Genomic DNA, 17,799 nt, shown 5'->3' on the forward strand with positions numbered 1-17,799 from the left:
ACTTGCATTGCCATGCAAGCATTCCAATCATGTACTCATAATGTTCCAACAAATCTTCTGTATCAAACTAAGTGTATGTTTCTGTTTGTGAAGACGCCAAACGTCTCGCCACTCCCATGGACGACGAACACACGTGTTTGGAAGAGACGGCGTCAGGCTCTTACAATCTCAGAAATTTTTTAGTCACTTTGTCATAATTTTTGCACAGTTTTCTATTAGCCGTTACATAAGGTTTTATGTATGAAAATGTGCACAATTTCATGTAAAATACAACAAAAAATAACTCATGGTTGTAGCTTTTATCAATTTTGACATATTTTCATATAAATCACGATAAGTGCCAAAATTTCAACCTTCGGTCAACTTTGACTCGACCGAAATGGTCGAAAAATGCAATTGTAAGCTAAAACTCTTACATTCTAGTAATATTCAATCATTTACCTTCATTTTGCATCAATCATTTACCTTCATTTTGCAACAAACAAGAAGTCTCTAGCACAATATTTCAATTTATGGTGAATTTTAAAAAAAAAACTTTTTCCTTAAGTCCGCGCGTGCTAACTGCTGAAAATCTCAGAAATTCTTTAGTCACTTTGTCGTAATTTTTGCACCATTTTCTATTAGCCGTTACATAATGTTTTATATATGAAAATATGCGCAATTTCATGTAGAATACAACAAAAAATAACTCATGGTTGTAGCTTTTATCAGTTTTGAAATATTTTCATATAAATCACAGTAAGTGCCGAAATTTCAACCTCCAGTAAACTTTGACTCTACCAAAATGGTCGAAAAATGCAATTGTAAGCTAAAACTCTTACATTCTAGTAATATTCAATCATTTACCTTCATTTTGCAATAAACGGGAAGTCTCTAGCACAATATTTCAATTTATGGTGAATTTAAAAAAAAAAATTTTTTACGTCCGTGCGTTACGAATTCATGCATCATTTTGTGATAATATTTTCTCTTTGTTGTTTTGATCGTTTTACAATTTGTTATATACCAAAATCACTGCAATTTAGTGTACAATACAACAAACAAAAAAATAACTCGTTAGCTTTAACCGTTTTGCTCACTGCGTGATTTGTATACAATTATATATGAAATTTTTTTTTGCGCTGTCATATATTACAATATTTATATATAATATTTTTTTCATTTCTGATGGTTGCATACTAAACTTCAGGCAGTGAGAAAAAAAGGAGCCACAAATGAACTCTTAATCTTAAAAACTAAGCGTGCTGTGATTTTTTGAAAAAAACTTTCCTTCCACTTCGGCGCTAACTCTCAAACCCCGTCGGCATACGGCAGACACTTTTGTAAATAGAGGCTCGGCGTTAAGGGTTAACTGGACTAAAGCAAGACCTTTAGTCCCGTGCAATGACTCAGTTAAAAGGAATATCATCGAATCTTGTTTTATTAAGTCAAATAATAAAAGTGTTCTAAATTTAAGTCTTGGTTTGTTTAAACTTGATGCCTTCATAATTAAAAAAAGTTGTTGATAAATATATGCAAAATTAATATTCATTTTTATACATGTATCTGCAATGTGAATGGGTAAGATTCCATTTGCCTTATGGTTAAGTATATATTTGGATTAGTTTGTGACCGCGTGATCCCGGATTTGCCATGGATTAACATTTTGTTTTTTACCCCCTGGTAATTAATCATCTGGTATCCAAGGTTATACATGTTTTTGGATTTTGTAAGCCTAAACTTTAGTATTTCTTGTTGTTTGGTCTTGGGTTCAGTTTGTGACGGCTCAATCCTGGATTATCCTGGATTATCTTTCTGTTCATTACCCTTTGACAACTGACCATCTGGTATTCTTCTTTTTGTTTACTTTGTAACCTTCTTTGTATCTGTGTCTCATTCATGCCCCGACGATGCGATAATAAACGTGAAAGCACTTGGTACTGAACTTCTGCCTGTCATTTTCCTGTGGGATTCACTTATACACTGAAGTCACGTGCATCTACTGTGATTTTTTAAGCATTATGGAAGATATGGGAAAACAAATTATGCCGTTGTACGGGTAAAGACAAGTCTTGTGGAAAGTTTATGTCTTCGGTGTTGTTAGACCCCCACATGGTGTGTATATCGTGTAGGGGTTTTAAATGCTCTTGTGAAACTACTTGTAGTGAGTGTGAAGAGTGGCCTTCTTCTCAGTGGGAGAAATATGAAAAAAGGCGAAGAAAGAAGATGACATCGGTCCAGAGGGAAGCTTCCCCCATCGTCACCCACATCCAGTTTCCGACACTACCCATCTTTACCCCTTCTCCTCTTCCCATCACTCCCTTGAGGACTGTTTTCTCAGCCTTCCTGCTCTGCTCCGAAGGAATTTCCATGGGATTTTGTTATCCCTTTGGCAAACTCTTAATAAAGAATTTCAGGGTGGAAGTGTAACTGGTACCAAGTTGGTGAAGATGCAACTGGGTAGCTCGTTTGGAGACATCGAGCAAGCAGGACCTAGCGGTCTTCAACAGAAGAGATGTACGACCGCCTCCGCAGATCCAGATTCTCCTGTGCACCCAACTCAGAAGAAACAGTCTTACAGATTTACCCTCTGGGAAGAAGGTTCTTCAGAAGAAGCCTCACCGTTCCCTTATTGAAACGGATCTCAGAGGGAGCAAGAAACTTAAGGATTGTCAATATACATACCCTTCCGGGACACCTGCACACATTCTAGAAGCGTAACGTGGTCAGGTGCCTCCTTAAAGTATAAGAGACTTGGAGACTGGACCCATCACTCGTGACATCAGTCCTTACACCTGTCTGTCACTCCTCCGCCTCCCTTCCCTTCCGATCACACCTCCCATTCACGTTCCAGAAGCGTGACACGGCACAGTGATGCTGTGAAACTTGAACAACATGCAATGAAGAGCTGTTCCTCTCATCGACTTTTGGAGAATGCCTCCTGCTCACTTTCTAGAAGCATAATGCGGCATGCTACTCCCTCGAACTTTGAGCGTCACAGAGAGAAGAGCCACATGGCAGTGCTTCATTCTGGACAGCAGTTAATATAACGTTCTCTGTGTTGGGACTCTGATGGAGAACTAAGAGCTCTTCCTTTCTCGGATGAGAGAATCAGCCAACGAAGATAAGATAACGTAGAGCAAGGGTTCTCAACCTGGGGTTCGCGAACCCGCAGGGGTTCAAGGGAGGTTTCCAGGGGTACATGGATGGCTGACGAAAAAGTATTTTAAACTGCAGCTCCAGTTGAGGGTGAGGCCGTGGGGACGGTTGCGACTTGTGAGGACAGTCAGTCAGCTAGCTGCCAGGCACTGATGCTTGTAATATTCATGTCTCTGCTTAATAAAGTCATTAAACCGGTACTTGGAAGTACGTGTCCATCAGGTCGACCGTCAGCATGAAATCGTTCTCCCTGACTGCAGACAGTACCATACGCACCATCTTCATTGTGAACCGAGTCTGACGAACTAAACGGTTCAAGAGAGAGAGGTCGATCACCGGTCTCCAGCCGCCAGAGGCCTTCTCCACGAGGAAGATTCTGCTGTAGAAGCCCGGGGATCGATCCTCGATGACTTCAATGGCACCCTTGCCCAACATCGTTCCGACCTCCTGAAGAAGCGCTTGTTTCTTCAGGGGGTCTTGGAGGTAGGAAGGAAAATGGAACCGAGTGTCAGTGAGAGGAGGCAGGGACACGAAAGGTAGGGAATATCCCTCCCGGAGGACATCCACTACCCAGGTCTCTGCTCCGTACGGCTGCCACGCCGCCCAATGGCTGGAAAGGCAACCCCCCCACCGACGGCAGCGTCTTAGGGGGCTCGCCGTTCTAGTAAGCTCCTCCCCTCTTCTTCTTGCCCTTACCTTTTTTGGGGGGGAACAGGTTGACGAAAGGGACCCTGTGGTTCCTTCTGAGGAGGCGACAAAGAAGGGGCTGGGCTTTGCCACAAGTGACCGTTGAAGCACCAGACTTCTTCAGGGCTGGGGTGTTAGTTTGGGTCGAGGACTGGGCCGCAGGACAAGAGGGGTGCATGACCCCTTTCGTCGCTGCTTGGAGGGCAAGGAGGTCGCATTCATTGGTCTTCCATTTGTCTACCGCAGCATCCACCTCCCCCGTGGGGAAGAGGGAGGTGGAGTCCAGAATAGGACCGTTTCGCAACGATACTGCAGCTTCCGCACCTAGAGACCTGGTAGTCCGGGACAGCACTGCATCCCTTCTCTTCAGTACTAGGATGGCCCAGAGGTTTGCTGTCTGGTGGGCGAGGAAGGAAATAGCCTTACCCCCCAACTGGCAAAGACTCCTGAAGGTCGGATCCTTGCCCTGAGTAGACGAGGTTGCGATCCTCGACAGAGCGAAGTCCCAGTTGTCAAGCCAAGACACCGCCTGGAGGGCCGACAGAGCCGTGCCCGACACCGCCTGGAGGGCCGACAGAGCTGTGCCCTCCAAAGCGCTCATCGTCGCTTGTGAGAAAAGCACGTGTGCCGCCAACAGCTGAGCTGACGTAGCGCCGGGTGCCAGGCGAGTCAGCCCTGGTTCCACGACCTTCGTCTGTAGTCCGCCTTCAGACGGAACGTAATATTTCTTCTGTCTCGGGAGAGGGGGAGGCAACAGCTTGGTAGCTCGAGACAAGCAAAGTGATGATGACTGCCCAGAGACTAAGTTGTTCACCTGATTGAGAACACTGTCCACCAGAGGAGACCACGGGAGGCCAAAAGAGGGCTTGGGTTCCCTCCTGGCGGCGTAGAACTCCTCCAGTCTAGACGAACGTTCCTCCAACGGGATTGGAAGAGGTTCCTCCAGGCTGTTGTGCTGACGGATAAGCGCAACGACCTCTACAAATGCCCTCTGCATCTCCGGAGTATCCAGGTCTCTCAGCAGGGGGCCCTCCAAGAGGCGGTCATCTGGGAAAGCCCCACCCGCAGGTGAGCCCGAGATCGATCCCTCATCTCTGTCCCGCATTACGGAAGCATACGACCTCCCACTCGCGTGTAGCGAAGGAGGGCTGGACGCCCCTGAAGCTGACTGCCCTAGAGCATCAGCTTCGGTAACCCTACCGACCCCCTGTTTCCTCCCAGAGAATCCCGAGGAAGTCAAGGGGGTCGGAAAGACAGAGCGAGCACTACCATCGCGCCCGCTGGCATAGCCAGTGGCGGCGGCGGACCCCTCACGGTTCCCTACCCGCAATGGGGGGTTGTGTGAGGGCCCGGGTGGACTGGCTCGTAAGGGTGAGAGACCATCATGACAATCAGGGGACGGCCTCCTCGCAGCATGTAGGTCGCTGTCCCTACCGTCCGGGCATGTACCGGCTTTCTTCAGTGCTGAAACGGACGAAGAAGGCCGTGGGGGAAAATTCGTTGACATTCCTGGCGCCCCCATGGGCGGAATGTCCTTGGTCACCCTCCCCGCCATACCCCTATCTGACTTGGACAAGGGGGACGGATTGGGTGGGGAAGAAGCACGTGGGTTTCTCCTCTTCTCCCGTTCCGTGCTCGAGCCTGTGACGGGGCTCGAGCCCACACGGTCTCCCAGAGGGGATCGTGCTTTCGGCGGCACACACTTGGTAGATGCCGAAACGGAACCAGTCCGGGAGGATGGAGCTCCCGAACCGTCCGAGGAGGGTACCGAAGTGCCCTTCTCGGCGAGAGAACCAGCAGTCCGTTCCTGAGGCAGGGAGAGCGCTGCCGTAGCAGAGCGAGTCTTCTTAGAGGGGGGGGGAGCTGCCCTCCCCTTCCTAGCCCAGTTGGACTTAGAAGAGGGAGGGGGAGTGGAGGAAGAAGATGGAGACGGACAGTGAGCCTGCTTCTTCTTTTTCATCTTGTCAATCAGGGATAATACCGCAGCCCCCAGCATACCGACGACAGACCATACGGGGTCGGCGGAAACAGGGGTACAGTCTGAAGCGGGAGCAACAGACCGAGGCGGGTCCCTTGGAGAGCGTCCGCTGTCGGGAATGATTGGTGCCACAGCAAACGCCTGACGATCCGGGGTGGGCACGGGTAATGGTGGAAGCGAGGCGGGAGGAGTGAGAGCGTAACCGGGAGGTGGCAGAGTGACTGAGCAGACCAGACCGGCCAGCATTGACACTGCAATGGCAGGGGTAGGGACTGTGCCATATGCATGATGCGTCCCCACTGAAGTCACTACGCTCCTCGGCCACACAGCAGAAACGTTTGTGGTCGTGAGAGCAACCACTGTGTGGGTAGTGGGGGAAGGGGGCAATACCCCTCCCTGCCCCACACACAGCTGATGTGATCGAGAAGCGAGGACAAATCAAGATTGCCAACCATCCCGAGTGACTCCCACGCTCGACTCAAGCCCGGTACAACTCCCAAACCTGCGGAAGGAGATAAAGGCAAATAAGGTCCCCCCCCCCCTCCCAACCCAGAGATAAGAGATTCTGGGTGAGGGGGAGACTGGGGGGTGTGCGGGCTAGGTCAGCTGATCTCGTCTCCTCTGGGGCCGCAGATGCGGCCGCAGGGGATAGAGAGACAGGTTCCGTCAGGGCCAGTAAGGGGAGGCCACTGGGACTCAGATGAGAGGGAGCGACCATGATGGGGGACAAAGGGATCCCCTCCGACGCCTTGGACTCCCTTCCTTCTATATCTGGGTCTATGCAAGTACATATCCCACTGCTCGGGGGACCAGAGCCTACACTCATCACATGGTACATCCACAGAACAATCAGGGGGATCCTTGCTCCCCTTACAACATTTCAGGCAAAGGGAGTGGGATCTGAATCTGCAGAACAGCAGAAGGCACCACATTTTTTGTCCTGGTAAGGAAAAATCCAGCGCCAAGGCTTTTCTAAATCATGGGTTTGCAAGGGGTTAGCCATCTCACAAACACGCACAAATACACAAGGTCACAAGTCACAAACAGACCGTGAGGTTGTAGCTTTCGCAGCCAGGAAATGAACAGAGAGCACAGAAAAACACGGCCGTTCCACACAAAGCCAGAACGAGAAGTGATGCGTGAGTTTGGGCAGTTAGCACCGTGGGTTCCCCACAGTTGCCAACACATGCCCAGCTGGTAGTGATACCAACTAATGCCTTGTAAGTCTTTTGTGGCCTATGTTCAACTACGCCAAAAGTATCCCCATATGTAAAGGACCAAGAGTTTGTATTTGTGTAGGAACAATATATTATTATCATTTCAAAGTCATCTTAAACATTAGTACCCTTAAAAATATATACAGTACATTTGTACTTCTAAGCCTTCCTTCCAGCCAAAGCAGAGAGAAAGAGAGTTATGACTTCGACTTACAGTGTATTCAACAAGGCTGGCTGGGGCAAAAGAAAGAGAGAGAGAGAGAGAAAGAGCAGAGTTTATCTCTTTAATCTCTCAGATAACAAAAAATTTGTTTATTTTTTGTCTTCCAAAGATGTAATACCTTTACTACACGTTTTTAAAACACTATGAACACACACACACACACACACAAATAGTATCTTTTCTTGAGAGAGAGAGAGAGAGAGAGAGAGAGGAGAATAACGCCTTACGATATCAAAATATTGAAATCTTTGAGCTTTTGAGGGCAACATTCCCATTAACCTCCCCCTTCCTTTCTCAAGCCGAGGATAAAAAAGACTGGGAATCACTGTTTGTTTGTGTAAAATGTTAAAAAATTTACCACACAAATGAATGGAAAATAAATAATATATTATTATTAATCTTAATATTTGGAAATTAGTACTTATTACGTAAACATTTACTTATCATACAAAAGAAACATACGTACATATTACGTCAGAAAAATTCTCTCATCTAAATAAGAGAATTATTTTTATTTAATGTTAGTATTTAATCTTATTAAACTTAATATTATTTGAAAATTAGTGTGTACCATAAATCATTATTTTATCATAAAATGTACCCTCTAAAAATGCTTATACTATCATCCTGAAACACATACATCATTTCAATATAATGTCAATAGTACTTTAATATAATTTTAATATTTCAATAGTGTTAATTCTGAGCATCTGCCTTCACTTTATTGAGGTTGGGTCCGTCCTGAATGGAGGGGAGAAAACCAGTTTCCCTCTTTGAGTTACATATTATTTAATCTTACAGTATTATTATTCTTATTATTATTGGTTTTATTGAGTGTTATTGCTGCTTCAGTTGCATTTATTTATAGAAGACTTTTCCTATTTTCCTTATTGCGGACTTCCCTTTATTGGAGGTGCGTGCTAACAGCTCGCCTATATTTGTCATTTCTTGGGCAAAAGTCAAAAATGTATGGATTCTGTTTTTATATATTCTATACAAAGTTAGAATATTATAACTTATACAGTTGTGGTTGCTTATACAATTGTTGTCGCAGCGTTTCAACAGACTCTTCTGTCATTCTCCAGCAGGAGCTAGTAGAGGACTGGCAGGTTGCATAGGTCCTTCTGAATTTATACACAGGCTTCAGTGGGGGGTCATGGACGGCAAATTTTGATTGGTTGCAGTCGGCGCGCTTCAATCCACATTTGCGCAGCAAAGTTCAAGCCTGGCCGATCTTCTCGATCTGGGAATGTTACTCATTCCAGCGTTCCCATTGGCTTGCTGTTGCGTGACATCATGCCGACTGACATCATAGGTAGTTTGGCTGCTATTGGGCGGAGGGTGAATGACGTCATTATTTCCTCTCTCTCTCGTTGCCGGGGGGTTGTCTCGAAGGGCACCTCGCTCTTCAGGGGCATCTCCATTATCAGGGTTGTCATTTTCAGGTATTTGTTGAATTTGGTGATTATTTGGCATTGTTGTTCTCAAATTCGTGGGTAGGAGTGATGCTTCCTGCGTCATGTTCATTTTAGGCTTTTTCTCAGCAATGAGGAGCACCTCCAACAGGCGCAGACGTTGAGGGTCGGCGGCTCTCCCAATTATAGTTATATTTTGTATAATACTGTCGCAGGAGATGGAAGTATTGTGGGTGGCACAGGCTTGGTTCATGATGGCACCTTCTTGGGCGTGGCAGGAGATCCTCTTTGACAGATGCATCGTGGTCATCCTCGGACAGGACATACAAATTGAGGGGGGTCTCTTGCTGGCAGAAAGGGGTTATATTTTATTTTTCATCACGAGATCGCGGGTGCGGCGGTTCTTGTAATATATTACTATGCTTGAATGGAGATAGTGAGTGCCCTGCTAGGTTTAAGAATGCAATGGTCAGGACCTTCATTAGAAGGGCCATCTCCCACTGTTCCACCTGGCAAGACACTAAACGAGGAATTTGAACGTGCTGCACAATTGTTGGTGAATAATGGTTTCACCAACAAACTCATCAACAAGGAAATCCGAACTGGCCTGGAGAAATGGTATAGCGGTGAGAGCGCACAACCTGCCCCCGGGAAGACAAAGATATATTACAAGGCCCGTATGCATCCCCAGTACCGCGAGGACGAGAGCTCCATGAAGAATATCGTCATGGAGAACGTCACCCCGACCGAGATATGAGGATAAATCTAGTAATATATTACAAGAACCGCCGCACTCGCAGTCTTATGAAAAATAACCCCTCTTCACCAGCAAGAGACCCCCTCAAGCAGAAGAACTTGGTCTACCAATTTGTGTGTCCTGTCCGAGGATGCCCCGGCATTTATATTGGAATGACCACGATGCATCTGTCAAAGAGGATCTCCTGCCATGCCCAGGAAGGTGCCATCATGAACCATGCCCCTGCTACCTCCATCTCCCGTGACAGTATTATACAAAATATGTAAAAAACACACACACACACACACACACACACACACACACACACACACACACACACACACACACACACACACACACACACACACACACACACACACACACACACACACACACACACACACACACACACACACACACACACACACACACACACACACACACACACACTCTTCTAAAAACACTTAGAACTGCCCATTTTGATAGTTTGAACACAAGAAAAACCCCGTAAAAATGTTTATACCTGAGTATTTTAATAGTTTTATCACAAAAAGTGCATTTATTCATGAAAATTATCTGAAAATACAGTAATTAGTGAATATTTCTGTGAAAAATACCGCGAATGGGCGAATTTTCCGCAAATAATGGGTAGATATGTTCCATAGAGAAACCCGCGAATGCGTGAGTCCGCGAATCGTGACAACATGAATACAGGGGGTTTACTGTAACTATAATTGGGAGAGCTGCCGACCCTCGATGTCTGTGCCTGCTGGAGGCGCTCCTCATTGCTGAGAAAAAGCCTACAATGAACACGACACGAGGCATCGCTCCTACTCACGAATTTGAGAAGAACAATGCCGAATAACCACCAAATTCAACAAATACCTGAAAGTGACAACTCCGATAATGGAGACGCCCCTGAAGAGCGAGGTACCCTTCGAGACAACCCCCCGACAACAAGAGAGGAAATAATGACGTCATTCACCCTCCGCCCAACAGCAGCCGAACTACCTGTGATGTCAGTCAGCATGACACCACGCAACGGCAGGCCAATGGGAACGCTGGAATGAGTAACATTCCCAGATCGAGAAGATCAGCCAGGCTTGAGCTTCGCCATGGAAATGTGGCTTGAAGCTCGCCGATTGCAACCAATCAAAATTCGCTGTCCATGACCCCCTACTGAATCCTGTGTATAAATTCAGAAGGACCTATGCAACCTGCCAGTCCTCTACTAGCTCCTGCTGGAGAATGACAGAAGAGTCTGTCGAAACGTTGCAGCAACAATTGTATATGCAACCACAACTGTATAAGTTATATTCTAACTTTATATAGAATATATAAAAACAGAATCCACATATTTTGACTTTCCCCCAAGAAATGACAAATATAGGCGAGCTGTTAGCACGTACCTCCAATGAAGAGAAGTCCGCAATAATGAAAATAGAAAAAGTCTTCTATAAAATAAATGCAGCTGAAGCAGCAATATTATTCAATAAAACCTGTTTAAAAGAAGGTCTGCTGCTAAATTATATTATTATATTATTTTAATCTTAATAATATTTGAAAATTAGTAAATCATTTTTTTTATCATAAAAAAATTTTAGTCATGAAAATAACATCAAAATACACTAATTAGTGAATATTTCCCAATGAAAAAGTCCGTGAATTGCTTAATTTTTCGCGAAGAATTTATAGACACATTCCACACAAAATTCCACGAATCGTTTGAACGCGAATTTGGGGGGTTTACTGTAGCCTTAAAGCTAGACTACCATCTCATCTGGCACAGGTTACTATTTTCATCTAGTCCAAGATTACATGGTTTAGGCTAATGGTTCAGTCCAACAATGGGAATGTTTAGTAGAAGGGTATTGCCTAAGTTAATACAAGGTACTGCCTAGTCCTGGATTATTTAGATCATGCTAAGTATGCAGGCTATATAAAGGGAAAAAATCTGTAGCCTAGGACTATAAAAGGATGTCTTAAAAAGTTCTTATTTACCTTAATTTAGGTTACTACCTAATCCAGGTTATATAAATCACCTTTAGGATATGTAATCCTGGGTTATAGGCCACAGACAACATCAACTATAGTCTAAATTATTCTCACTGAATTTGTTAGGCTACCATCTCATGTAGGGTAGCGCCTATGCTATTGTTGAAATCATTATCTGAAAGGAGAGTACTAGAAATACCAGACAGACGTCAGAAAAAGAAAAAAGAAGAAATACCACCGAAAAATACATCCGTTTTCAGTAACCTGCTGTAATATAGTTAAATAAAGAATTTCTGCTGCAAGAAATATGCTATTTTATCCATCGAAATATGAACATTGGCTAATTATTGATTAATATATTGATGTGCAGGAAAAGCAAATTATAAGAATTGAGAAAACTCAGTATATTATAATTATAATTATTATTAATACTATTATCATTACTATTATCATCATTATTATTATTATTATTACTAGTGTCAAATATTTATTTGTAATATCACACAATACGCATAAATCTTAACAATATAGTAATAGGGAAGCTTCATTGTCATGAATGCAGAATACGATACTGGAGGGTCGGATGTGCTTGCGGTACCAAGGGTGTTAATATGTCAAGAGGCTCAAACATTAACAGGTGATTGACAAAACCAATAGTCCTGATATAAGCTCAAAAATTAACTCCCAATCTCAGCAGTAGTATCACTTTACCATAAACAAGACAGTAAAAAGGGGGTAGTAAGAGTTTTCCTAAAAAGGGGTAGTAAGAGTTTTCCCCCACCGTTTGTAGTTAGATAGGATGGACAGCAAGATGGGAGAAAGTTTTGAACATGAAATAGGAAGAAATAATGAGAAAAGGTGGAAATACTTGGTTGAGGAAAGGATCTATGGCCAAAGCTGTCTGTGACAAAGGGCAGGCCATTGGGCAATAGAACCCTGCTACAACCTCCTAGGTCTTCCCCCAGCAACAGCAGCCTAGAATGGGTTCTTCTTATGAATTTTCTGTTTGCTTTAACCAATGTAATTATTTCAACAGGCAAGTTAATGTTACAGGTGGTAAAGTTTAAATGTTTATTTAACAGCACAGTATATTTACCAAGAAAATATATTTCCTTCACTGTCTACAAAAATAATGCCTTGGTTACATAACACTTCTTAAGCAAAAAAATCTTTCTCCGTTCATTAAAAACCCATTGCAATTTATATGCAAAATACAGACTTTTCCTAGGGAAGAATTTATTATACAAAAATAATTTTACTTTCAGATGCGTAAGGCTTTTTCAAGAGCAGTGCTAGTATTAAGGGATCCTTATCCAGCTATTCAAGCAGAATTCAATCGTCAAAGTGGAGGTCATATAGGTCATGCTCAGCCAGATAAATATACAAGGGATAAAGGACGTTGTAAGTATAAAGGATTTAATCTCAGCAAACTTGTTTTTCTGTGCAAATTTATTTGTAATGTTTGCCAGATAAGTTGATAAAATGCAGAAGAATTTCAGGATTGTACTTGAAATTATTTGTTCTGATAGTTACAGTTCATTGTTTTGGAAGCCAAGTAGTAATTTCTTGAAAATCAGATCAAGCTTATAAAAACTTGCTTATATAAAAAATAAGCAAGTTCATTTGGGAATACAGGTACTTTCATTTCCATCCCACAAAATCATGAGGAGCTCAATTCATTAAGTTCATAGTAACCTAAAGGGTTATTCCTTGATGACTGAAATGATTTTAAGTGAAAGAATCAAGACATTGCAATAATTTCCTTGATGTTCATTATTTGCTTTTACCAAGAAAAATTGACTAGAGGAAAACATCTCAATGGAAATATGTCTGGGGCTAGGATCAGTTTATAAACTAAAATATGGTTGGCGAATATCATAAGTACTACAAATGGTCATTGGAGACAAATTAACAGCAAGGCCACCTCTAATGAAGATTATTCCATAAAGCTTTAAAACTGTTAATGGAGCAACATTTAAGTTTAACTTACACCTTTTTCAATCATAAAAACTTTTGCAAGAATATCGTCTAAAAGCTACAATTTCCACTAAAGCAGATTTATTGAGTTTTATTTGGTCAAGATGCATGTAAAACCTGAAGCTGCCACTTTTTTTTTGTTTTTTGTTTTTTGTGCCTGTAACCTATGGATATAATTTTCAGTCAGACCCTTATACCAATGGACATAACTTTATATACTAGAGATTGTTTTAAATCCTTCCCTATTATTGTTCCAGATTGGGAGAAATTTGTGATGAACAAAGCACTGGCATGGATGAATACAACTTTAGACTGGCTGAAGTTCGAAGGACCTCTTCATCTTGTCTTCTACGAAGACCTAATCGATAATCTACCTGAGGAAATGAGAAGAATATTAGAATTTCTGGACCTTGAAGTTTCTGAAAGTAATTTTGACTGTATGATAAGACATCAAGATGGAATATATAAAAGAAGAAAACGACCATTAAATTTTGACCCATTTACACCTAAACTACGAGCCTTAGTTGATCGCTGCAAACGTCTAGTAGATCGCGCAGTGCGAGAGGTATTAGCTGGTGGTGATGTCAAACTAGTTTTACAAAACATGAACTATTTAAATATCAGTGATGATAATGCATCTGCAAGTAGATGATAGTACACCTGTCCAACACCACATTACACCTTACAGTAGGGAGTTATTTATAAAAAAAAAAATTTTGTATTTAAAGGTAGTGTGAGGAAAATTACAAAACTTTTTTTTGTAAAAATGTATTATGTAAGCTAAAACATTTTGCCAAATTACAGTTACACTGAACAAAAACATATCTGTTAATCATCAGCACCTTTTATTTAACTATAAACCACAGAATTTCACTGATATTGTAGAGCAGTTTTATACTTTGATAAAATATTCAAACCCACTTTGCTTAATCTTTAGGGAAGACTACAGACTTTTTGAAAGTTTAACATAAACTGGTCAAGACCTGTAATTGGTGAAAACAGAGTAATCAAGGTGATTTTGTGACTGAATATGCAAAAAGATGTACATGATCCTATACAGGATTCATGTTACATCTGTTTGCATATGGTGCAAGGTTGAAGCTCTGCACAAGTCTGCAAGAGTGCATTTTTCCCTCTAAAATGTTACTTATCACTACGCTATGGACTGTCACCATACTGTTGGTACCAGAAGAATTTTAACAAATTCATAAATGCGAATCAAAATTTAGACTAATTTGCCAGTAACCTAGGTTGCCTGAACTCAAACTTGTAGGTAACATACTGCCAATACAGGAATTTAAAGAAAAATGTTTACCAGTAAAATTCTCAACCAAAAATAATGATAATTTTAAAAACTGCAGTTTCAAAAATCAGCTGTATACTGCATGTTTGTAAAGTGTATATTTCTTATAGAATAGCTTTTCCTCAAGTGGAATAACAGCATTCCTTTTATAGAATAAAATAGATGATTCTAATGAACCACTGTTATAAGTGTTTTGTGATCAAAGGGAAAACCAGCTGACAGAGACAGCTACTTTTATTTGGAAATGAATGACTTGCAACCATTTTAGTTACCTCTCATCTAGGGTTCTGGATGTGGTTGGATGGTTACCCGAGACTTTTCAGGGGTTTTAATTATTTTGAAGCCTATGCATTATGATTCTGTATTCCTTGCCTATTATTTTTACTTTCCATTGCCCATTCATTGGAAAAAATTTTCTGTTAGAATTTCCAATATCTTTCTGATTTCCAATATCTTTCTGAGCAAAATGCAAAACACTGGTTTTGTTATTGGCAATCTATTAGTCTCTCCTTGATTGTATCACTTCATGAAAAATACCGATATAAAAAAATAGTCTTAAAACTAGAAAAAACAAGAAATAAATTTTCAAGCTCCTTAAAAGTCAAGAAACCAAAGTATACCTGCCTTGACTTAGCCAGTACTGTACATGAAAACTTTTGTACAAAAGTGGATAACAAATATCGAAAAGTGATTTAATGTTAAAAAAAAAAGTATGAGCCAGAAGGAAAAACCAACCTGTTTTCCTCGTAAAACAGTGTACCTTTTTTTTTTTACCATTTTTGGAAATAATCCTCATGGCTTCCATAGCGTAAACATGTCTTATTTCCTATAGAGAAGGTTGTCCTATAGCTCAGGGGAGTTTTTAACTATTTTTACCTCATTATTTGTGAATGTTCAATTTTAGCAAGAGGTATTAAGCCCTTAGTCCTTTCATTGCAGCAGGGACTCTTTCTCCTGAACCAAATATGATAGTAACCTTGCTTTCAATCTTAATTACTAAATTTAGTACTACCAAAGTCAAAATTGGTGTCAACAGGGAACCAAATTAATCAAATTATAATATAAATTTTGCTCTAACTATTAGTCATGTAAATTGAACTTTGTAGAAAACATACTTTTTCTTTTATTCTAATTGAACCACAACTTACCAGTGGTGTCCTCAAGTAAATTTAAAATTTGGAACTTTTAATAACATTTTACACTAAAGGTTTTAAAAATCCCTACCAACACACACACTTCATTATTAACTTGATCACCTACTGCTAAATCATATCCAAAGCAACCACTCAATGAAAATGTTTCATATTGAAATTCTGAAAAAATTATTCCCAATGGAAACAAAAACTATAAAAACAATCATTACATTCCAGTAACATTTCAGATAATATTTTATTGAGGGATTCTAACTTTAATGTTAACCAGTTAATAACATACGTAAGCAACATTGATGGAAAGCTTCACTTTCGTGGATAATTCCCCTTTCCAGTAAGCAAGTTTTTCTTTGTATTTTTTACCTTTAGAACACAAGCAATTCCTGCTGTGACACTCAAAAAGATGTGGGAAGTTTCACTGTTGGTAATTTAAAATATTTAGGGGGTGAAACTGCACCAAGTAATGTTTTTCATATCTTTTTCTGTTTTATTACCATTGGCAGATTATTAATAGATGAAAAAATGAGCCTAATGTACCAAAATACAGTTAATAAAATCACCTTACCTCTCTATACCACTTCACAATTTTTATAACATCAAATTCTAGACTGTAAGTTCTAATAAGCCTTAGCAAGGCACTGAAAATTCATTTTGTGGGTCACTGTTGTTTTCATGCATTGTTTCAATCTGATTATAATTTGTTTTCTGGAAAACTGATTCATTTAAATTTAATCATGGGTACCAAGGCTAACAGTGGTTACTGGTGATGGCAAAAAAATGTGGATTTTTTTTTTAATGGCTGGAACAAACAAATGGGACTCTAAAGACAAAGCACTGCATTAATTAAATTGTATCTTACATTCATTTGTCTTTGCAATATTAGCAATAATTGTCAAACAAATCAGCTCTACTACTTGAATGAGACTAGGCACTTCATAACACAAAAAAAAAATTGTAAATGACATGGTAAAATACAATTCTGTGGAAAAACAAGTTCTCTGTTATAAACTTAGCACCCTTGCAAGTGTATCAAAATTTATCTACAGGGAATGTAGGTGGATTATGGGTAAACTCATTTTAATATATATAAGAGCACTACATTAAGAAATATGTTCAGCATAATGAGCTTTATCTAATCCTCTTCACCCTGAATACTAAATGTATTTTCATAGACACTAATGGTAACACATATGAAAACTTTCCTCTCAAAAACCAAAAAGGAAAATGCATCCTGCAAAGCAACAAAACAAATGAAGAAAGCCTTTTTAAAATGTTAGATTTCATTGTGAGAAACAATCACCAAGAAATACATTCCTTTCTACAATTTGATGGCACTGGAGTGAAAGCCACCCAGCTAGCATCTAACTTAGCTACGTAGGAAAGGTTAATACATAGTAAAGGTTAAACAAATGTCCAAATTTTTCCTTGATACCTAAATCTTAAGTTGCCCGCACCAGATTAAATTCTAAGAAATAGCTAGTTTCACATCTCTCTTAACCTTAACACCCTAAGAATACTTTTATATCACAAACTTAATAGATATCATTGTACTTTGAAGTTACTTTAATAAATTGAAATTAAAAGTAACCTTTTGCAATGTTATGCAAGTTGATTGCAAAATGGTAAGGAACAATTAAGGAACAAAGTTCACAGACCTGATGCATTTTATGCTAACAAATACCCGAGTTACAAAATGCTTTATTTTAGCCCTAGGATTTAAGCTACCAGGTCAATTCATTCAGTTAGCTGGAATGTTGAAAATACACTTATACCAAGTCAGACTAGTTCTTAAACATTATTTCATATTTGTAGCAAAGAAATACAGTAATACTGTACTGTATGTTAAACTTGAAATAGACTCCATTACTATACAGATCTCCATTTCGATGGCATTCCCACATTTGTAGGGAAAATACATAGTGACTAAAATTATCCAAGTCTTTCACTTGACAATCTAGTACTTAGTAGTTTGACACTAC

The 17,799-nt window shown here is 40.7% G+C and overlaps 1 protein-coding gene across 3 annotated transcripts in view; it reads left to right on the top strand.

The window, feature by feature from the left end:
* LOC136852592 (WSCD family member AGAP003962-like) overlaps positions 1-17,039 on the top strand; it is an 866,331-nt gene extending 849,292 nt beyond the window's left edge. For 2 of the 3 annotated variants that reach the window (XM_067127451.1, XM_067127453.1), the window contains exons 6-7: positions 12,655-12,790; positions 13,624-16,813. In XM_067127451.1, the coding sequence (XP_066983552.1) occupies positions 12,655-12,790; positions 13,624-14,018 (531 nt within the window). In that variant the 3' untranslated portion in view covers positions 14,019-16,813. Of the gene's footprint in view, positions 1-12,654; positions 12,791-13,623 lie in introns of all 3 variants that reach the window. The other variant, XM_067127454.1, reaches the window with a different exon arrangement.
* The last annotated feature ends 760 nt before the right edge of the window (positions 17,040-17,799 follow it).

This window comes from Macrobrachium rosenbergii, chromosome 25 (genome assembly GCF_040412425.1).
Source record: "Macrobrachium rosenbergii isolate ZJJX-2024 chromosome 25, ASM4041242v1, whole genome shotgun sequence".
In the NCBI taxonomy this organism is placed as follows: domain Eukaryota; kingdom Metazoa; phylum Arthropoda; class Malacostraca; order Decapoda; family Palaemonidae; genus Macrobrachium; species Macrobrachium rosenbergii.